Raw genomic sequence first — 24,215 nt, 5'->3', positions numbered from 1 at the left:
GTCAAGGATAGAATGAAAGAGGAGTTGGACATATTGATTGCTGGCAGGATAATTAAGAAATTAGAAGCTTCTGAATGGCTTGCACCTGTGGTTAAAGCACGCAAGACCAATGGTGATGCTAGGTTAATTTGAACTAACTTAACAAGGCTGTGATTGTTAACCACTTTCCACTCCCCAATATCAGTGAAACTCTGTTTGTTGAATAGGGCTAAACATTTTTCTTCTTTAGACCTTAGTTCGGCGTATCATCAAATTATGCTGACTGACCCTTCACACGATTTTACCTCGTTTGCCACTCCCTATGGTACTTTTACGTTTTTGCAGTTGACCTTTGGACTCATATCGGCAGCTTCTGTCTTTCGAGGGCAATGGAAAAGGTATTGAGGGGTGTGGCAGGGATGAAGGTTTATCAAGATGATATTTTGCTATTATGGTCAAACATAGGGGAGCACAATGGAAGGTTTATGAGGTGCTTAGAAGATTATAGGAGGCAGGGTTGACATTGAAATGGAAAATATGTAAGTTTAATGTACCTGAGATAGAGTAGTTAGGACATCTAATCACTGGATCAGGGACTCGGCCAAAGAAAAGATTGGTGAACACCATTAAGAATGTGTCCTTGCCTAAGCGCAAGGGAGAACTTGTGAAGTTCTTGGGTATGGCAGAATTCTATAACAAGTTTGTGCCAAAATTCGCTGAAAGAGCAGTTCTTCTCGGGTCTCTGTAAAGAAGAGTAAAGAACATATGTTTGAAGTGATGGTTGTGAGAGGGAGTATAAGGACATGAAATCTGGTTTGGAGAAGGCCTCAGAATTAGGAAGTTTTGATACCAGGATGACATCATAGTAATGATGTATGCCAGCTCCAAGGAGTTGGGAGCTATCTTGAGGCAGAGGCGGAGGGAGTGTTTAGAAATGCAGGTAAGACTGATGATAACAAAATCTGGAATCTTAATAAGGTTGCCAAATGCAGCTCTGTTCTAGGAAGAGAATTAGCTTCTTCAAGCAAGGAGTTGTTCGAGGAGCTCAAGAGTCGACCCCAACAAGTAAGGAAGAGACCAGCTTGGTTACGTGACTGTGTTTAATTATACTTGGTTATGTTACTATGTTTAATTTTATTCTAGTTATGAATTTATATCCTTATTAGTGTTTTTCACTTTGCATTTTTTTTGGTTTAGTTAAGGGGGGTGAATTGTAATTATTTTACAATATCTTTTCTTTTGGGTAAATGAGGGAGGTGATGTGGTATCACAGGTTACAGAAACTTTAGTATGCAGGGTTATGTAACCAAATGGTGAAACGCAAGCTGGTATCCAAGGCATCAGCTCTTGAGATTAGATTGTCAGTGAGAGGCAAAGGAAACGGTTGGATGCTGACAACAGCCCTGTCTGCAGATGGGGTCTCTGTACAACTAGATACTTCAATAAAGGACTTAAATAAAACATGGCATGGCGGTCTCTACAACTTAACAGGTGTCCTGTGCTCTTATCATCCACAGGCAGGGTCTGGAGGTAATGAGTCTATCCTATGGATCCCTATCCCGTGTGATGCTGAATGTAGGATCAGTCCTTAGGGTTCCCTGTGCTCGTACGCATCCACAGGCAGGATCTGAAGGTAATGAGTCTGTCTGATGGAGTCCTATCGGTGTAATGCTGAATGTAGGATCAGTCCTTAGGGTTCCCTGTGCTCTTACCGATCTGCAGGAAGTGCCTAGAATTAATTAGTCTTTCTGATGGAGCCCTATCTGGTGTGATGCTTAATGTAGGATCAGCCCTCAGGATGCCCCTTGTTCTTACCCATCCACAGGCAGGATCTGGAGGTAATGAGTCTATCTGATGAAGCTGTGTCTGGTGTAATACTGAATGTAGGATCAGTGCTTGGGGTGCCATGTGCTCTTATCTATCCACAGGCAGGGTCTGGAGGTCATGAGTGTCTCTGATGGAGCCGTACCTGGTGTGATGCTGAATGTGGGGTCAGTCCTTAGGGTGTCCTATGCTCTTACCCATCCTCAGGCACGATCTGGATGTAATCAGGTTCCAACGCGCGGGTCACAAAGCGGATGCAGGTAACTGTTGCAAACTCACTCATTGCATCTTTGATGGCATCCACATCTTTGGCACCTGACGGAAAAAAGAGGCAGGATGACATAAGTTGAATCAACCTGGAAAGGTATCTATGAAGGACAATCTCGAGCATTGGTGTAAACGTGAACTCACTGTAAGTGGGACTAAGGGTGTAAGGCACAGAGACGGTCCCGTCACTGGATTTAGCCCAGAGGCAGCTGTTGTTTGGACATATCCTGGCACTGCGGCCTGGTTGTAGGGCGATGTCTCCCTCGTGGACCAGCTGTGAGCTGCCTACAATAGTAAAAGACAGTGACAGTGGTCAGTGTCTGCATTATAACTGGAAGGAACAGGAGCACATAAAAGAGAAGGAAGCTGATTTTAGGCCTAAAGTGTGATTTCAAGAAACACATAATAAAATGCAAGAATCATTGCGGTGGAGGAAGATTTCAGGTAAAACATCAAACTATGACATCATCACCTAATAAATAAATGTTCCCAGGGACTAACAAGGCCTGAGCACACAGGCATCCTTGAAACCCTCAGGGGTGATTTGTTGCTCCCCATAAATCCTTGCTTGATCCACAGTGAGTGATTGCAGCTTTTAATGTTTACTGGGAATGGTTTCCTGTGTCTTACATTCCTATAGTGTTGTCATCATGTCATATCAGGAGTTAATTATGGCACCACTAAAAGCATGTTACTGGCTTGCCATAATAAATTAGAACATATTGAGACAGAAAAATCAGATTAACAACTGCAATGGCTAAATGTCTTCTAAGCGCTTTATGTCGTCTTTCAGCAAACACCAGCAGTGACATCACCCTAGATTTAGTGTCATTCTCCGTTCACACATTTGTATTAAGTCTTTACATCTAAACTAGGATTGTACATGTCATTATCTGTCTTACATACAAGTATGAACCAATGTATAGAATTCTTTGAATATTTACTAATTGAACCAGACAAACGAGCAGGATCGATTTACACAATTTGTAGCACACAAAGGGTAGTTTGATTTTCATTGATATGTTTGTATTAACACAATCCTTCAGAATATATACCAGTGTGGACCAATCATGTGCTTTGATTAGTAATAGTAGTTCTGTGGTGATGACATGATACATATCTGTATGTTGTTGCCAGATGTTTCTATGATGTGGATTTGAAATGTGTTTGGGGAGGACTTTATTTCCCAGAATGCATTTCTTTTTCAGTGTGTTACTCCGCTCCTCTGTATGTTTTTAAAAGGGTGGCATCTGTCCCCAGATATTCTGCATTTGTCAAATACGAGCCAGTGATTCTGTATTGAGACCAGGTGTAAATGGCTGCTTCAATCTGCACTACAGGCTGCAGTGTCAGGCCTGAGACATGTTTAAAGCTCTACTTTAGTGGGTACCACAAGGAGTGCTGCTGCCCCGAAGTAGAGTTTAATGTACACGCCCTGGGTACACCCAGCACCAGATACTAGGCACTTACAAGTAAATTAAACGTGCCAGTTAGGGGCAGGCCAATGGTACCGTGTGTTAGGGAGAAGCAGAAGCACTTTACCACTGGTCAGCAGGGAACGAGTCCTAAAAGCCAACAAAAACGAGTTCAGAAAAGGACGGCAGAGGAAGGCACAGATCTGGAGTGACCCTGCAGAGAGGGCCGCGCCCAGGACCTTGGTTGTCTCTGGTGATGATCGTGAAGACACCTGGGCTCAGGCTCACTGTTGACTATCTTATAACGGAGTGTAGCGCCAAGAGGCCTGAAGTTTTCTCTAACTTTGGTTCTGTTTGGTGACGATCTCGAAAATGTCTGAGACAGGGTCACGGCTGACTATTGTTTAACAGAGTCTAGCGCCCAGACACCCTGAGGTTTGCGCTATTCTTGGTTCTAGCTTGATCTCAAAGGCGCCTCGGATCAGGGTCACAGTTGAATCTTGTGTAACAGAGTCTAGCGCCCAGAAGCCGGAGGTTTTCTCTTACCTTTGTTCTCTTTGGTGATGATCTCGAAGATGCCTGGTGTCATGGGCTCCTCTGGATCCTGGGTTTCTGAAAGAGAAGGCACATTCCCAGCTTCACATCAGCTGCTGGTGCACAGGAAGAGGCGATTCAGAAATCAATTATGAAAGATGAAATATTTACTGGAATCAAATGTGCATCTGTGTTTTCTTTGCACAAAATGTGCATTTCTGGCAGCTCTCAATCATGATATTGTGTGGGAGGGGGTGACATGCGCAGAGCCCTGTAGGTGCCAGGATATATGTGTCAAACAAGGAAAGATGTGCAGGCCCATGTGTCTTATGGAAGCTCTTACAATGCCTGACTTTCTAAATCCTTTCCCAAATACCGGCTGTAAATACACAATGGAGCGGGTCGATCAATAAACCGCTCCATTTCTGTCACCAGCCGATGGTGCTCAGGGTTTTGCTTCTCTGTGGGCGTTTCTCTCATTCTCACTTTTCTATCTTGGCAACTTCTCTTTTGCTCATGCGGACAGTGGTGTGAATGCTCCTCCTTTCATCCGCACACCTTGTGACTCATAGCAGCATTATGTACGTGCACAAGGCGCACATCATACTCTGTATCCGTTTGTAAATCCACAAAAAGAGATTTAAATGGATTCATTAGATAGTGCACGATGCAGCCGCCAACCGTGCCCGGAGTATAGCGCTTCATTATGTACAGGAGCTATGCTCAAGTTCAAACATATCCCGATTTAAAAAGTACTTACGATTTTTCTCCAGTCCATAGACATCCTGCAAAAGAGAAAAGTTGCATTTGAATCACCTGATGTAAGTATGAGGATTTTAGAACCTTAGGGAACACTAAAGCTGTGTTTTAAAAGATTACATAAAATATAGGTTGGGCTGTATGTCACAGCATCGAAACAACACATCTCCACCCGCAGGGTGGGCTGCAGGACATCCCCTTGCACAGTATCATCAAGGTGAGAGTATCTTGGGGAGTGGAGCTTTACTGTTCCAATGCCCCCTTGTTGACTTCCCTTGTTGATACTGTGCAGCTGATATCTTGCACTCAGTATTGCTGCGGGTCGATATTCAAGCGCCCATACTGTGGTAAAACACTGTGGCTCCCGGCCTGGTTTGGCCCCTTGTTTCACACACTCAGGGTTGCACAGGTGTCAAGGGTGAAGTCTGTGGTTCATGCACCTATTTGGATACTGACAACTGCTGAAGGAACGTTTCGGGGAAAGTGTCACAAGAACAAATGGCCTTCAGCAGCACAGATGGCTCCGAAGATGTACAGAGTTCACTATAATGTAACAGAAGAGTCTATGGAGTGGACCTTGAGGTACCTCAAGTAGAACCATCTGATGCCCGCACTAATCCTGATGTGGGTGCAAACTCTTCTCTGTGCCCAAATAGTAATTCCAACTCGCGTGCTAGTCCCATACCTGCGGGGAGTTTTGGAAAGGTAGATTGATTGACAGTAAAATGTGGCAGAAATCCTGCAGGCACACTCCCAAAATCTGTTTGAAAGTCTAAACATTTTTACATCTTCTGACACATGTGATTTAGGCCTTTACCCGCATCCCAAATGCAGAAAGCTGAGCACATTATTCAATAGCCATCCACCATGTAAACACCACAAAAAACCCTACCACACAGGACCACTGCTTACAATGAGCTCAGTTTGATGCAGGAATTACATGGTCCAATCAGAGACGTCAACATCTCGGTGGGTTGCAGGCCCAGGATGAGGACCTTGGTGCTGGAAGATGTCCTGGGAGGTTCACTACAAACACCCTCCCAAAGTCCTACTCCTTATAGGATTTGCAAACTAAGTCGCGGTGGAAATCATACTTTCAAAGTCACTTCAAATTTGATGGACACTTATCACCTGTCCAGGTGAGCTGACCTCTATCGCAGCTCGATCCTTATGGTGCCCCTGGCCTGCTGGACCGATACCTCACAAATGCACATGGAAAACTCTCCTGTTCCTATGATGTGCTTCTAAGATTACTCTTGGGGTCTAGACACATTGTGCAGATAACAATGGTGTAGCAGCACTGGGGGTGCAGGAGGTGTGAAGTCCTCGCATATGTAATGCTATTGCTGATTTACGCTCATGTGCAGTTGCGCTCTCTGAGAAGCTCACCTAAGAGGCATTACATGTACACAAGGCTGTGTAATAATGCCACTCATATACTCTCCTGAACAGGTGTGCTCTCTGTGAAGCACACCTGAGAAGCATTACATGTACATAGAGTTATGTAATACTATCACTTACATACTCTCCTGTACAGGTGCGCTCTCTGTGAAGCACACCTTAGAAGCATTAGTTGCGCACAGGGTTGTGTAATATAGTCACTCAGATTCTGTCCTGTGCAGGTGGACTTACAGTGGAGCACACCTGAAAGGTGTTAAATTTACACCGGGCTATGAGATACTGTCACTCATATACTCTCCTGTACAGGTGTGCTCTCTTTGAGGCACACCTGAGAAGCATTACATGTGCATAGTGCTGTGTAATACTGTCACTGAGATACTCTACTGCGGAGGTGTGCTCTCTGCGAAGCACAACTGAGCTGCATTAGTTACGTGCAGGGCTGTGTAATATTGTCAATCAGATACTCTCCTGTACAGGTGTACTGACAGTGGAGCACACCTGAAAGGTGTTACATTTACATTACACCGGGCTATGAGATATTGTCACTCATATACTCGCCTGTACAGGTGCACTGGAGACCTACATATTATGGTTACTGTGGTTCTTGGCTCTGCAGGTGTCACCATAGTCAGGTAAGGTACATCATAGAGGCTTTATGTGTACATAGGTCTATCTAACACTATTACTGCAGCTTTCACCTACACAGGTGTGCTTACAGTGATGCACACCTGAGAGTCTACAACTGCAGAGAACCATAAATAACACTAATACTGCAGCTCTCACCTGCACAGGTACACTTACAGTGATGCACACCTGAGAGTCTACAACTGCAGAGAACCATATATAACACTGTTACTGCAGCTCTCACCTGCACAAGTGCACTTACAGTGATGCACACCTGAGAGTCTACAACTGCAGAGAACCATATATAACACTGTTACTGCGGCTCTCACCTGCACAGGTGTACTTACAGTGATGCACATCTGAGAGTCTACAACTGCAGAGAACCATATATAACACTGTTACTGCGGCTCTCACCTGCACAGGTGTACTTACAGCGATGCACACCCGAGAGTCTACAACTGCAGAGAACCATATATAACACTGTTACCGCGGCTCTCACCTGCACAGGTGCACTTACAGCGATGCACACCTGAGAGTCTACAACTGCAGAGAACCATATATAACACTGTTACTGCAGCTCTCACCTGCACAGGTGCACTTACAGCTATGCACACCCGAGAGTCTACAACTGCAGAGAACCATATATAACACTGTTACTGCAGCTCTCACCTGCACAAGTGCACTTACAGTGATGCACACCCGAGAGTCTACAACTGCAGAGAACCATATATAACACTGTTACCGCGGCTCTCACCTGCACAGGTGCACTTACAGCGATGCACACCTGAGAGTCTACAACTGCAGAGAACCATATATAACACTGTTACTGCGGCTCTCACCTGCACAGGTGTACTTACAGCTATGCACACCCGAGAGTCTACAACTGCAGAGAACCATATATAACACTGTTACTGCAGCTCTCACCTGCACAAGTGCACTTACAGTGATGCACACCTGAGAGTCTACAACTGCAGAGAACCATATATAACACTGTTACTGCGGCTCTCACCTGCACAGGTGTACTTACAGTGATGCACATCTGAGAGTCTACAACTGCAGAGAACCATATATAACACTGTTACTGCAGCTCTCACCTGCACAAGTGCACTAACAGTGCTGCACACCTGAGAGTCTACAACTGCACAGAACCATATATAGCACTGTTACTGCAGCTCTTCCCTGCACAGTCGTGCCTACAGTGATGTGCACCTGACAGTCTACACCTACACAGAACCATATATAACACTGTTACTGCGGCTCTCACCTGCACAGGTGTACTTACAGTGATGCACACCTGACAGTCTACAACTGCAGAGAACCATATATAACACTGTTACTGTGGCTCTCACCTGCACAGGTGTACTTACAGTGATGCTCACTTGAGAGGCTACAACTGAAGAGAACCATATATAACACTGTTATTGCGGCTCTCACCTGCTCAGGTGTACTTACAGTGATGCACACTTGAGAGTCTACGCCAACACAGAAACTTATATAGCACTGTTATTGCAGCTCAGCCTGCACTGGTGTACTTACAGTGATGCACACCTGACAGTCTACACCTACACAGAACCATATCTAACACTGTTACTGTGGCTCTCATCTGCACAAGCGTACACACCTTAGAGTCTGCAGCAATACAGAACCATATATTTAACAAAGTTACTGCAGCTCTCACCTGTACAGGTGTACTTACAGAGATGCACTCCTGAGAGTCTACACCTACACATAACTATATATAACACTGTAACATCAGGAACATCTATCCGGAGATGCCAAGACTACCAGGGACTATCCTGTCAGCGTCTTCCCTCCTAACGACGGCAACAAAGGCGCGCCCGAAGAGTGCTGACATGGGCGCAGTCCTCACTACACAGAAAACAGGGAGCCTGGTAAATGTATAGGAGAGCAAAAGAAACCTGACTTCTCCTACCACATTGTACATGTGAAGAAGGGACACTACTAACACCGAGACCTTCACGCACCCATCCTCTAAAATATGTTACGCTAGCGCTCTCTACCTGTGCCCACGTGTTACCAGATAAGATAACACACGCCTGGCGAAGTGCCCAACTGTGTGTTGATGGCATATCAAAACTACACTATACAAGGATTGCACAGAACTGATCCGATTAACCCCACCAGATTGAGGGACCCCACTGTAAACAGCTGCCCAACAAGACTCATACTGCATCTACGGGACTGTCCATAGAACACCCAACAACTAGACTACAATCACAGTGGATGCCTAGACTGCTCCCCAGTGATTCATACCTCCTTGTTCTGCCAAAATTGGCAAGACGAGACCACAAAAAAAATCAGCACCCAACAATAACGTACAAGGGAGAAACCGAAAACTTGGCGGAGGCTACTTAAGCAAATAAATTAATGCCAGGGGTGCTGGCAGAGCACTCCCGTCGATTTGAAGAACTGCTCAGAGCAGCTCTGGATATTAAATCAACACTACAACCCAAAATAGACTCCCTGAGCTACCTACGAGAAGATCATAAAAAAGTGAAAGATAGATTCAAAAACTCTGAATCCACCTTAGCTACTCTAAGACCCACAGTCCTAAATACCCACAAATGCCTCCTAGGATTACAAGACGCGTGCTTGGGTCAACCACCAAGAAGGGAAATTGTGATGAAATTATGTTTGCATAGTGGGCTTGCCAGAGAAATCAGAGGGCCAAAGCGTGAAACTAACAAGGAAGAACGGTTTCTTCAAACCATCCTATGAGGTAAATAATCCACCTTCTTCTCACAGGGTACCCGGGGGCCCTCCTCGTCCAGGGACTCCACCCCACCTGGTGGTAGCCAGCCTATTTAAGTACTGTGACAGTGACCACATACTCCAAGCTACAAGGGCTTGAGTTCTGTGGATAGTAGACAGCACTACGGTACACATTTATCCAGACTATACATTAGAGGTGCAGGGCCGTAGTTCCACCTTTCTGGAAATAAAGAAAACCTTACGAGAGCACCCCATGAAGTATGCCTTGCAGTTCCCTGCCGCACTCCATATACAATACGAGGGCACCACTACTTTCAGCACGACACCAGAGGAGGCATGAAACTGGCAAGAGCAAAAAAGGATTGTCTGTCTCGCCTACAGCCATGTTACCAAAGTAGAGAGGGAGGTAGAGGTAAAGGCAAAGGCTAGGTTTATCCTCCTGACAGTTACGTAATTAGACTAAAATCGAGAATATCGTAGAAAACCTGCCCTTAGCTAATTAGATAGGATACAGCAAGAATGTGTTGTAATCCCTTGTCTAGAAAAATAACTTTTTTTCTAGAGACCCTTCACCCATCAGGGTTGCCCCTAGGTGGCATGCTTCATCATTGCAGCTTTACAGCAGCTGCATTCATCGATGCAGCTGCTGTAAAGGTTTGGGCAGATATCAGGTCCAAGGGTTAACTTGGACAAATCAATACTATTTCCTATGACACCTCTAAATCTGGAGCAACAAAGGCAGCTACCTCAAACTCCACTCCCCTGGTCCTGTAACACTTTTAAATACCTCGGAGTTCAAATATATCATGAGCCAGTGGATCTGCTGGACGGCAACATAGGCAGAGTACTTATTAACACTCGGTCCTCTCTAACGTTCTGGAGGAAACTTTTGCTCTCTCCCTTGGGGCGCATAGCAATATCCACAATTCTACCTCTGCCCAGATTGTTATATTTGTTTGCTGCTCTCACCTTCATTCTGCCACTAAACGTTTTTCGAGATATTTCCTCAACGTTGACATTACAGGAATGGGGCAAAAATAGGGCCCGCAAAGCTTTACACACTCTTGACTGAAGGAGGATCAGGTGCCAAGATTTTGTGGCAGCCCTGTTGCAATGGCCAATGCGGTGGTTGGCGGGCTACAATCTGACAGACCTAGGGCACTGGGCAACAGGATTACACAAACACACAGTATCAGACTGGTTGATGGGCTCAGAGACCCTCATGCCACAAAGAGAAACACAGAATACTTTAATGAACATAGCTTGCAATTGTTGGTCTCACTACGTGCAGAAGAGACAGAATTTACCACCATTTTCCCCAGACGTACCTCTTTGGGTACTACCTGGTCAAATGAGAATGACGTGCCGACCAGAGAGGGTGGACTGGGAAGGACCAGGTATAACCACATGGGGGTACCTACTCACTGACACAGTTTTTAGTACATTTGAGGAAATGGTAGATGATTATGGGGTACCTCCTGGTTCCTTTCTATGATAAGCATCCCTCACACAACAACTACATAAGACGTGGGACAGAAAATATGAGGAACCAGAGACATCTAAATTGCTCCAAACATTACTCACCCATGGCTCTGGTCGCCGGGACATCACAATGTTATACATTTTTATAAGACAAGGCACTGCAATCCTGTTAACCTTGCTCCATATCTACTCGGACACAGCACTTTCAGTAACATTGACGGACAAACAATGGGAACAATACCTGGGAGTACCAAAAATAATCTCAACAAATGCAAATCTAAAGTACACTCAATTTAATTACCTACATCACAGGTATGTCACCCCCCCCCACAGACTAGCACAGATGTATCTGACATCCACAGATCTGTGTCCCAGTTGCTCCAGTGAAGGAGCCACCGTCATGCACATGGTATGGGACTGTCCAGGATTCATAGGATACTGGAAGATGATAGCGGGTACACTTACAGAGGCAGCGGGTAAAGGGATAGCTTTAGATGCTAGAACATTTCTCCCAGGTATCACCAAATGATCATCCAAAGGCCAAACCTTAAGCAAATTCTTGGACCTCTCCTAAGGATTAGCCAAACGTAGGCTAGCTATGTCTTGGAAGTCCCCTATGGCCCCATCCATTCGAGTGTGGCTTACTGATTTACGCAAAGCTCTGGTTTCTGAGCTTGAGATATCACGTGACAATATACCAGGTCACACATTATTACCTAACCCTCCTGATTGGCAAGCTTATCTAACAGTTGTTGAAACAGAATTGTCGAGGGAACGTGCAGGAGTACGCCACACTTCAGAACCAAACAACAGATATAGCAACTTATGGTATGTTGTAGACCCCACTCCACATCTCATAGACGAACTATAATTCATGCACTGCTCCCTGCAACTGGAACCCCAACTCAACCACTGCTAAAGACGAAACACAGTGCGCACAATAAACAGGAACCTGACTAAACAGGCAAAAACAAAACAAAAAAAATACAAAGGGATAAATGAATTAACAAATTGTGCCTCTAGTTCTTCTTCTTTTAATTTGTTAGGCAACCAAAATAATTGTAGAATGTATTGTAACACTTGCAAAGTTGAATCTCTTTCTGTAAAGATGTGGGGTGCAATGCCTTCCCCAACCTAAGGTCGGTTACTATCTTTACACCCCCCTATTTTTTGCTTCATGAAACCATTGTATTGTGAACACTCATGGTGTAAATGTATAATTTCTCCTGATCTGAGAGACTGGCTCTACCATTTAGAAAATAAATAAATAAATATTTATCAACAAAAAAAACCACTGTTACATCAGCACTTACACAGAACCATATATAGCACTGTTACTGTGGCTCTCACCTGCACAGGTGTACTCACAGTGATGCACACCTGAGAGTCTACAACTGCACAGAATCATATATATTGAACACTGTTACTGCAGCTCTCACCTGTACCTGCACTCAGCTCTTTTTACCATTGCTAAAGGGGTCTCACCTGTACAGGTAAGCTCCAGCAGGTGCTCACCAGGCACACTGCGACCAGAGTCCATCCTCTGCTGTCCATCCTCGGGTTCTGGAGCAGTGCTCAGGTCGCCAGAGGTCAATGTTTCTTCCTTCTGGGAGATGCTTTGTTGACCCCAGACCAGTCCTTTATATACCCAGAAGAGGCTGAGCATCCGCCAATCAGCTCTCAGTCTCAAGGATGACACCTTTTTCTGCACAGGTCACAAGGTGTGTCTGTCCTGGAGAGGGTGCCCTGGGATCGCTTCTGAGGTGCCATAACCAAGATAATAAGCAGCTTTTAAGTGTGGTAAATTTAGTTTGTGACAGATCCTGCACCGTGATATATTTTTGTTTGAAAATCTTTCACTCTGCTTTCTTTCTTGTAAGAGGGTGAATTTGTGATTGGACACAGGCGCACCTTCGAGGGTTTGGCTCCTCAAACAACAACAAAAGTCCTCGAGGCACCGAAAGACCCGGATTGGAGAAGATCACATGAGACACAAACAGTGCATCTGATGAGCTGGACGTGCGTCCGAAGAGTAGATTTGATTTTTGAAGCAAAGTTAAGTAGCTTTGTGGCTGCCCAGAGTTGAACCTTTCTAGATGGAAGGTAAGGCAGGAGGATGAAAGGAAGAGTTGGTGGACAAAAGGAAGAGTTGGTGGACAAAAGGCTGAGTGTTAGGATGAAGGCAGGGTAGTAGGATGAATTGCAGAGTGGGAGAATGATAGGAAGTTTGGGAGGATTGAAGGAAGAGTGTTGGAATGAAAGGCTGAGTAGTGGGATGAAAGGCTGAGTAGTGGGATGAAAGGCAGGAGATGAATGGTATGGTGGAAGTATGAAAGGCAGAGTTGGGGGATGAAACGAAGGGTGGAAGTATGAAAGGCAGAGTTGGGGGATGAAAAGATGGGTGGAAGAGTCGACGAGAAACATAGTAGGAGGCTGAACGAAAGGAAGGGTGGAGTGTGGAAAAGAAGAGTGGAAGGCTACATGGACATAAAAATGATACAAGGCTGTGGACAGATCGAAGGAAGGGTAGAAAAAAGAGTGAAATGATAGAAGGAAGGGTGTAAGGATGGCACCAGGGACATACAACCTTACACCCTCAGGAAGGGACTATGGTGCCCCTCAGGGCCGGACTGGGAACCAAAACCGGCCCTCGCAAAGTGCTCGGCTAGCCCCTCCTGGGGGCTTGGGGCTGTGGCTGAGCTGGTTGCCAGGGCCGGTTTTCGACGATTTTGTTACAGGGGCCGATATTGCAGCTATCCTGCAAAAACGGCCCTGTAACAAAAATGCCCCCCCAGGGGCCCAAAACCAGCCCCCACCCTGGAGTCCCACCTGGGAAATGTCCGGTGCCCGCTATGGTCAGTCCGGCCCTGGAGCCCCTTCCGAATTACAGACCTCAATCTCAGCTCAACATCTCCCTAAATTATGCATTATTACTTGAAGAGTTTAAAACAGCATTTAACGCTATTATCTTAATGCAAAACCAACCCTTGTGTCCAAAGTGACAATAGCACTGCATGCTACAGGACACGCCCAGCAGTAGCCAGCAGCCGCTCACTCTCTCTTGGATTCTTCTTCCTGTGCTCCCGCAGCAGGATGTTTGCCCCAAATTATTCTTACTCAATCTGAACAAAATCGCGTAATTTCAGCAATTTTGCATTACAAGAGTAATGCGTAATTCCTGAAATTACTCACATTACTCTAGGGTAATTACAATTTTGCCCAGGCCTAGTTTTTTTCATGGTGTATGATATATTATCTTTTCTTTTCATTGATAAGTGCAGCTTCTGTTTTCTGTTTTCTTCTGGTCTACTATGTTTTCTCCCATTGAGTATAATATCTTCTGTTTTCTTTCGTAGTGCATGATTTCTTCTTGTCCTAAATGGCGCAAAGAGTCTTTTTTGTTTTTTTTGCAGGTGCTTTTACTCCTGGCCTTTCTCTGTTTCCTTACAAGCATGCTGTGTTAGTTTGTGCCTATTTTATTCCGCAATCTTTTGCTGCATAGGGAGTCATACAGGGCTCTGCCAGTGCACCTCACCACTGACATACACAACCTCCAGCTGTTCCAGTACTGGACGCGCACATAGATCTGCCTATGCACCTCAACACTGACATGCACAACTTCCAGCTGTTCCAGTACTGGATGCACACATAGCTCTGCCTATTCACCTCACCACTGACATACACAACCTCCAGCTGTTCCAGTACTGGACGCACACATAGATCTGCCTATTCACCTCACCACTGACATACACAACCTCCAGCTGTTCCAGTACTGGATGCACACATAGCTCTGCCTATGCACCTCAACACTGACATGCACAACTTCCAGCTGTTCCAGTACTGGACGCGCACATAGATCTGCCTATGCACCTCAACACTGACATGCACAACTTCCAGCTGTTCCAGTACTGGACGCGCACATAGATCTGCCTATGCACCTCAACACTGACATGCACAACCTCCAGCTGTTCCAGTACTGGACGCGCACATAGATCTGCCTATGCACCTCAACACTGACATGCACAACTTCCAGCTGTTCCAGTACTGGACACACACATAGCTCTGCCTATGCACCTCAACACTGACATGCACAACCTCCAGCTGTTCCAGGACTGGACGCACACATAGCTCTGCCTATGCACCTCAACACTGACATACACAACCTCCAGCTGTTCCAGTACTTGACACGTACATAGCTCTGCAAGTGTACTCCAGCACTGACATGCAAAACACGCACCCATGTCAGAGGGTGGGTACAGAACAACTGGTGGGCACAGACGTCATACCGGCCGATCGTAGGCTTTCGTGCTATTGATCATAGATTTGGCACCCTGGCCCATTGGCTGGATACCATGGGCTAACGACTTGACCGCCCAAAAAAAGACTGGATGCAGGGGAGGGGCAGGTGTCGAATCTGGAGGACGGGCTGTGCAGACCACAAATCGCTTGGAGAGGATGGAAAATCTGCTGAAATCCCTGGCCATTAAAAACGAAGACTTGGAGACATGAGGTAGGTGCAGTAACCTACATATTTTAGGGATTGCAGAATCCACTAACACGGTACACTTAGATCTGTTTGTTGAGAGATGTTTGTGGTGGAGCTGGCACACCGCTCATTAGGTCCCGCCCCAATCCTGGATGCCCCTGAGGCAGATAATTGCATGACTGCTCAACTTCATGATCTGACGTGGTATTATGGCTATCATGAGAAACTGGTCCATTACAATAGCAGGGCTCAACAATTTCCCTCTTCTTTGATTTCACCATAGTGGTGCAAGAAGCACATTAAAAAAATGCAGAAGTGAAATAAACACTGCGGAATGCTGGGATTGCGCTATGGAATTCTGTACCCTGCGTGTCTCCTGTTATAGCACTTATTCTAGAGGTCTGCATCCTAATTTATAAAAGCTTTCTATTCCACCACACACAGTCCATCAGGGAAGAACAGGGCAGAAATGCTGTGGTCACTTGGACGCTAGCAGATCACTCTGGCTAATATATATGCCCTTTTGCAAGGCAATTGCTAAAAGATAGAAGTATGCTGGGGATCATGGGACATCAGTATGGTGGGACACAGTCACCTTACCACATCAGTACCTATGACCCCAAATCCAGATTAACTCATAGTGCTCTACTTCCTCTCCAAATCTTCCAGAGAGAGAGGTAACTTAGCACCCCAGAACACAACATGCTGAACTACCTCAGAAGTCGCAGTAACAAGTCCTCACTTTTCTTTTCTCACTTACAAATGTCCACGATAAAGGGAAAGAGACAGGTGGAAAGCTTACAATATTTATTGAAACTACCATGCTCTATCATGCAAAAACTGTGCTACAATTAGGAGACATAAGCAAGTGAATCATGTGATTAGAACAACGAATACACTGCACACAATGAAAAGCCCTGTCATATTGAATTACGAATCAGCCTATGCCAACTCTTGTAAATATTATATTATACTAAAAATCTTTTTGATTATCACTAGACCCCTTACCTGAGAGCCATAATCAATTGGTCTACAACTCTGCTCGTTCCTCTAGGACCTTTTGTCTGCAGACCTTGTTATGCTCTATTTTTAGAATTGCAAGTTTTGGTTTATATGATAAGACTTACTTTGTTAAACAAACAGCAGCTGAGAAATACAGGGCAGAATGTTATTTGGCCTTCCAGGAAGTACAGACTAAATCCCAGCAGAAGAACAGAATAATAAAACATATGCATCTTATTTCAAAACTAACAGCGTGGCACAAAAACAAGCGTGTTACTGCATAACATGTGCAAAGCAAAGTGCCTAATATGTATGTACTTGGGCTAACATAAGGCAAAACTACATTGGACCTTATATTGGACTCACAACAACATCCCTTTTCGTCACTGGAATAACACTGCAACTAACTAAAGAATGAAACATAAAAAACATAAGATAAGCCGACTCGAAGCATTCTTCAATGGTATTGAATTTAAATGCTATTAAAATAAAAAATGACTCGGAAAACACTCATCATGTCAAGTTATGCAAAAGGTGCCAAATTTATTATGTTTCAGAGGTATCTATGATGTTACATGCAAAATCATACGTGAGTAAATCCAAAATGGATTCATCTCCGCAGACGATGATAGGTTCACAGCCCAGTTCACAAGTTGCATAGAACAGACATGATCCCCAGTCTCAGCCAATGCTGAGAAAGAAGCTAGGCAACCCGCATCCAGAGCCATTACTCAGTACTCCATGTGCGATTGCACTTGTCTACTCAAGCAGTAGTGGCTCGTAGCTTGCAGCCTGAAGAAGCCGTATGCCCAAGGGACAACTTGGAAATTGGGTCACTAATGTACTCATCAACAGGTCTATGTCTATATCTATGTACACGGGTGCCGGCGTCGGCAGAGCCAGTCAAATATCAGACAGGTTGGAATGACCAATCAAGGACAATTCCTGGAGCATGTGAATTCCCAAGAATTGTAGATTGCACTCACGGCAAAAATGGAGCAGTGGTAGGTCCAGTGTGCATGCAAAAAAAGCATTTATTGTGGAGGAACAAAAATAGGACCAAAATGCTGCAAATTAGGATTAACAGCAGCAGAAATCCTCTAAACACGCTGAGAAAAAGAGAGTGGATATAAAACGGTATTATTCTAAAGATGGTTTGGAATGCACTAACCAAGCCAGAACCTACAACATCAAAAAATGGGTAAGGCCGGCTGTATTAGATGCATTCAAAAAATGGTGCACCAATTCACCAAAATGTAATGGGAGGTTTGTGTTTAGTAAGGACTGTATCTCACTAGATGTCCTTGCAACTTGTAATTCAAAAGTTTCTCAAGCAGATGTGTGAGCTACTTATTTCTGAAAAAAAAGTGCTTTGAGTCTGCTCAGCTTATTAAAATATGCCTTCAAAGTGGGAACAGAAAATCACAAGAAGCTATATATGACTCCTTGCATTGGGGGAAACAGGAAGGACATTATTGCACCAGGTGACGAGTTGGGAAATTCACAAAATGTAGGGGATTCCGGCTCGCATCCCACAGCAGTCCTGATCACTAAGCATTACATTACTTTCATTCGAGAGGACGGTATCAAGTGGGATTATTGTGGGGGTTAGTATTCGTTTTAGATAGCAGGCAAAATTCAACGTGGGTGGTCACATGTTTTCAAACAGTTGATTGTCTGACAGAAGAGTTGAATTTCTCTCCAGTAAGTAAGATTTACTAATTGAAAGTTCACAATGATATGTAAATGGGAGTGACTATAATTCATGAATGAAGCTGCGTCATAGGGGTTCATATCTACCAACAGGGAAATGTTTCATGCAAGCTGTGAATTGGAATGTTGACTTTGGCAAATATATATTACTCCCTGTATTACCCAGACAGCAGGAGGTGTTTCAGCTATTGTAAATGGGAGCTGTTCTAACTTCTCTAGAAGCAACATTGTATAAGTGGCATCCTTTTTGCCACCAGTTGTTGTCTTCATTTCAAATTAAAGGCCAAAAACAGGTGACTGGAATTTAGATAACGCCTGGGTACATGCCCATATTCGAGGGTTTGTAATGTCCAGCTGAATTGCATAATAGATCTAAGCAATCCATCACCATGACACAATGTCAACATGCCACTTTTCATAATATCAATAACAGATGACACAGTGTTAGTCAAATTGTAAATACGAGAAGACAGCGTATTAATACTTTTATCAATAACATAAAGCACTAAATTATCTTGATCAATTTGTCTCAAACATGCAGCATCTTCTATTTGCGACTAATGCCAAATTACATTATAAGTAGTATAAATAAATCTTTTAAAATTTGGGGACTTAGGGCCTAATAAAAAATCAAACAAATCCATACCTTTAGACAGGGAAGGAAGATGTTGTTTAAGCACCGACAGTGTGGAATGTGTGGAAAGATATCGATCCTCCTGGAGACGATGGTGTCGTTGGTGTCTGCGACGGAGTTTCAATCCTGTGGCAGCGGATGTTACCGCCATCTTGAATTTTTTGGCCTCTCTTGCTGAGGAGGGACTCGCATATAGGACCATTAACACCTTTCGGTCCGCTATTTCCGCAGGTCACGTCATAATTGATGGTACTCCTGTTGGTGAACACCCGTTGGTTTGTAGACTCCTGAGGGGTATAAGGCTGTCGCTTCCCCCGGAACCTCGATATTCCCAGTTATGGGATGTTAATAGAGTCCTGAATCTGTTTTTATCCTGGCAGCCAAATAGGTTTTTATCTAGGAAAGAGCTGTCGGCCAAGATGGCTATGCTCCTGTGCTTAATTTCCTGCAGACGCGTCTCTGATGTCAGAGCCTTGGATGTTTCCGGGAGGATATTTTCCCCCACGGGGGTCACGTTCACCATTCGCAGGCGCACCAAGTGTGGAACGTCTACTGTCTCATATCCGGCTTATGGGGGCCCCCATAGACAGTTTCCGACTGCCTTTTCGTGTCGGAAAAACCGGCACGAAAAGGCAGTGAAAAACTGCCATTGTACTCCCTCGGTCGCAAAGAGGCGGCCGGTGGAGTAGTGAGGGATTTCCAGACGGCGGACGGGCTCTCTGAGCCTGTCGTTCCGCAATCCGGAAATCCGAGTTGGATTCCTTTCCTGACCGAGCCCATCAGAATGGCTCAGTCGAAAAGGAATCCGGCCGACATGATCCAATTCGGTCAGAAGGGCTCTGACCGTTGGTCAGAGCCCTTCCGACCAAAATCAGAATCGACCCATGAGTGGAAATAAAAATGTGATGCTGGACAGTAACTTGATGCAGAAAATGATGTCCAAAATTATAACAGACTATTTCTCTATAATTTGCAGAATTCATATACAAATCCTCCAACTCAAAAACAGTATAATATTCCAGCTCCAAGAGCATAGAGTTTACAGTTTCAACATCCCATTCATCTAAAAGTAAACAAGGTACTATCACATCACCCATAGAAACTCTTTGAGAGATCTCTGTAGGACCAAATATATCGAAATGAACTTTGCCCCAAACAATTCATTAGTCACTGGAACAGCTGAAATGTTTACGAGGGACAAGTCTCTTTTTAGTTTATGTGCAGATGAATGTGGGACCAACACCCCATAGACCAGTTCTGTAGCAGAGAGTTCTGGTAGATAATGGCCATTAATCAATTAAAAAAAACAATTAAAAATCCAATCCACAGAAATGGCAAAACCGAGAAAAGTGTAGTCCAAACATATATATTCAAGGTGGGACCAGATCAGTACTTTTCAGCCATGAAATTAAAACACAGAACACGATTCGCGGAGGTAATCTGAAATAAAAGTCTAACTTTATGACTTTCGATATTCACAAAGGCCATTTACGAGTAGTAAATTCAGACTATTGTCTCATTCTAACTTACGTTTTTAACTAGTTAAGGGAGTGGGCGCTGCCTAGGTTCGCACAATGGGTACAGGACCGAATTCTTGATATGGCACCTGCCTATCAGGTGACTTCACCCAAAGCCCACCAAATTGAAATGGATTATTCGAAACATATGATAGGTTGGTACCCAATACTATTTACATGAATTCCTGGGGTACAAAATCCCCATATCCAATTTTGTTTTCGATGTGGTATACTGTATTTATTAGTTGCCAGAAATAAATTAGACAGACAGCCGACATGTGTTTTGCCCATATGGTAGGCAGGCCAAGGGCTTTCTCAAGGCAAAAAGTCTCGTAGCAGATTGCTCAGTAGGTCTTGTAAGAGAAGGTAGTGGTTCTGAAATGAGACGCAAGTGGTCTTTGGACAAGGACAGTCTCTGCTGGCCGTATGGGCGAAACATGTGTCGGCTGTTTGTCTAATGTATTTCTGGCAAATAATGAATACAGTATAACACATTGAAAACAAAATTGGATTTTGAATCCCAGGAACTCACGTACATAATACCGGGCACCAACCTATCATATGTCTAGAATAACTTACATTTTTTCATAAGTCTAAGAGAGACCAAAACTTAAGTTAAACTGAGACAAAAGTATAACTTTACTCTGCGTAAATGCCTTTTGTGAATACCGAAAGTCATAAAATTAGACTTTTGTCTAAGTTTACCATAGTGAATCGCGTCCACAGATCCTTAATGGAGGAGGGTCAAGAGCAGAAGAACTATAAGAATAAAAATCATCTCGATCTATACAATACCCAGAATCATTACTTAAAAAATGGTGGGTCAGGTACTGGAACCAGACTAGAGGAATCCAGAAGAGGTAAATCCAAAGCATGTGTATCTTTATACACAACATCTGCTGTGGAAGACACAGTAGTAACAGCAGTAGTCACTTCAATCGCACTTCTGGATGCTGATGCAGGGTTTAAGTGTGGTGTATTCTGCGCCCCCACCCCAGCTAAAGAGAAACAGTTTCGTGTGAGTCAGTTGTTGCAGAGGAATTTCCTGTATGGTACCAAGAGTAAAGTTGGAACTACCAAGAACTACTTGTGGCCAACTTTTGAGGATCGGCCACATTGTGCAGTCTGACTTGTTCAATGGAGAGGAAGCGGAGGCAGGGTAACAGTCTTCAAATCTTGAATTCCAAGTTCAGGCACCGTCACTCGGTATAAAGAACTAAACTCATTTTTCACTGCCACATTCACGTGCACGAGGTTACCAATTTTTGGAATCCAACCAGAAGGTGCTGGTTTCTTCTCAATGCTTGCAGAGACAGATATTTTCAACTGCTTGTTGGAATTGCTGTCACAGAAGTCTTGTAGATCCTGTAAGACAACACAACGATTATCTACGTCTAAGAGCATGGCTGCCGCCACAATGTCTGCACCGTCTAGGTCTGAAATATACATTTTTATACCAAAGAAGACTTTGTAAAATGTCTGGCTGCCCAGAGATCTTTTGTGGAGGTTATTTAATGACCTCTAAACCCCATAACGGTGATGGATCCAACTATGCCCTGTGCCTAATACTCTACTGTTGAGGTTTGCTTTAAGTCACGGTTCATCCTTTCCACAATAGAATTGCCCTCAGGCCGGTATGGATTAGAATAATGAACCTAAACACCTAGGGAAGCCATGGAATCCCGATAAGCTTTGGAAGCAAAGGCCGGGCCCTGGTCCAAGTGGAGCGTACCGCATGCATGCGTCCTGATAAAGACTTGCATGTCTTTAATAACATTTTGAGCATCAGCTCAGTGCTGTGGCCAAACCCAGAGGAGCCTCAAGCAATAATCAACTGCTACTAAAATACATTTGAATGCAGTATCTGAAATCATTGAACCACAATAGTGCAAGTAAACACAGCCAAAAGGTTGTGTCTGTAGGGGACAAGCCACAGTGGATGCCTTTATTTGTTGACAAATGTCACAACGCAGGACATATTTCTTGGTGTGTTGATACAAACTGTGCCACAAATAATGTTGTTGCTGCCACGAAATAGTGGCAGCCACACATGCATGTGCAGAACCAACACCTTCATGCACAGGTGACCGCTGATTCTTCCCCAAGGCGAGGTCGCCCCCACTCCTCTGCTCCTACCTGCTGCCTGTTAGCCTTGCTCCTGCCTCCTGCCTGTCAGCCCCGTTCCTGCCTGCTGCCTGCATAGCCTTGCTCCGCTGCCTCGCTGCTGCCCTTGGGTCCCCTGCCGTCCACCGGACGACCCAGTCGCCGCAGAGCCGCCCTCAGAGCCCCTTCCCGCCACAGTCCACCGCCGACTCCGCCCCCCCTGCCCATTGGCCGCCCCGCTCCCGCCACCGAGCTGACCCCCCCTCCCGGCTCCTCTCTTAAGGGGTCCGTGTGCAGGGACAGGGAGTGACCGCTGAGCCTTCCCCAAGGCGAGGTCGCCCCCACTCCTCTGCTCCTACCTGCTGCCTGTCAGCCTTGCTCCTGCCTGCTGCCTGTCATCCCCGTTCCTGCCCGCTGCCTGCATAGCCTTTCTCCGCTGCCTCGCTGCTGCCCTAGGGTCCCCTGCCGTCCACCGGACGACCCAGCCGCCTCAGAGCCCCTTCCCGCCACAGTCCACCGCCGACTCTGCCACCCCCCTGCCCATTGGCCGCCCCGCTCCCGCCACCGAGCTGACCCGCCCTCCCGGCTCCTCTCTTAAGGGGTCCGTGTGCAGGGACAGGGAGTGACCGCTGAGCCTTCCCCAAGGCGAGGTCGCCCCCACTCCTCTGCTCCTACCTGCTGCCTGTCAGCCTTGCTCCTGCCTGCTGCCTGTCAGCCCCGTTCCTGCCCGCTGCCTGCATAGCCTTTCTCCGCTGCCTCGCTGCTGCCCTTGGGTCCCCTGCCGTCCACCGGACGACCCAGCCGCCGCAGAGCCGCCCTCAGAGCCCCTTCCCGCCACAGTCCATCGCCGACTCCGCCCCCCCTGCCCATTGGCCGCCCCGCTCCCGCCACCGAGCTGACCCGCCCTCCCGGCTCCTGTCTTAAGGGGTCCGTGTGCAGGGACAGGGAGTGACCGCTGAGCCTTCCCCAAGGCGAGGTCGCCCCCACTCCTCTGCTCCTACCTGCTGCCTGTCAGCCTTGCTCCTGCCTGCTGCCTGTCAGCCCCGTTCCTGCCCGCTGCCTGCATAGCCTTGCTCCACTGCCTCGCTGCTGCCCTTGGGTCCCCTGCCGTCCACCGGACGACCCAGCCGCCGCAGAGCCGCCCTCAGAGCCCCTTCCCGCCACAGTCCACCGCCGACTCCGCCCCCCCTGCCCATTGGCCGCCCCGCTCCCGCCACCGAGCTGACCCGCCCTCCCGGCTCCTCTCTTATGACGCCCCCTGAGCGACCGCGCAGCGGACGCGCGCAGCGGGAGCACCGAATGAGCACCGAAGGTGCGCCAAAGGTAAGCCCGTCTGCGCCCGTCCGCGCCTGGACCGCGCCCAGCGCCAGGACCCCTGGCCCCCGCAGACCCCAGCCCACCCGCCGGACGTACGACGCCGCCACCCTCAACGCACTCAACGCAAGCCGAATCCCAGGATGCTACCGAGCCACCCCGAGACGCACCCACGGACCCTTCTGCTGCAACGCCTGTAAGTTCACCTGCATCCGGACCAGCACTACTCCAGCACCGACCAAGACGTGCAACAGCAGCAGCCACCTGAAATGCATCCTGCTCAACACCCGCTCCATCCACAGACACGCCATCGAGCTCTGGGACCTGCTCGACACAACCTCACCAGACGTCGCCTTCCTCACGGAAACCTGGATGAACGCCTCTTCAGCGCCCGACATCGCCATAGCCATCCCAGACGGCTACAAGAT

The 24,215-nt window shown here is 46.2% G+C and overlaps 1 protein-coding gene across 1 annotated transcript in view; it reads right to left on the bottom strand.

The window, feature by feature from the left end:
* The window catches only part of LOC146859679 (embryonic protein UVS.2-like), a 33,177-nt gene extending 20,590 nt beyond the window's left edge, over nucleotides 1–12,587 (bottom strand). The window contains exons 1-5 of the mRNA XM_085643431.1: nucleotides 12,504–12,587; nucleotides 4,780–4,804; nucleotides 4,032–4,097; nucleotides 2,215–2,355; nucleotides 2,001–2,118 (exon numbers count right to left, since the gene is read on the bottom strand). Coding sequence (XP_085499557.1) covers nucleotides 2,001–2,118; nucleotides 2,215–2,355; nucleotides 4,032–4,097; nucleotides 4,780–4,804; nucleotides 12,504–12,572 — 419 coding nt within the window. The 5' untranslated portion in view covers nucleotides 12,573–12,587. The remainder of the gene's footprint in view (nucleotides 1–2,000; nucleotides 2,119–2,214; nucleotides 2,356–4,031; nucleotides 4,098–4,779; nucleotides 4,805–12,503) is intronic.
* Between the last annotated feature and the right edge of the window lie 11,628 nt (nucleotides 12,588–24,215).

The sequence above is a fragment of the Triturus cristatus genome, chromosome 3_1 (genome assembly GCF_964204655.1).
Source record: "Triturus cristatus chromosome 3_1, aTriCri1.1, whole genome shotgun sequence".
NCBI lineage: Eukaryota > Metazoa > Chordata > Amphibia > Caudata > Salamandridae > Triturus > Triturus cristatus.
This window is presented reverse-complemented; position numbering and strand designations above follow the sequence as displayed.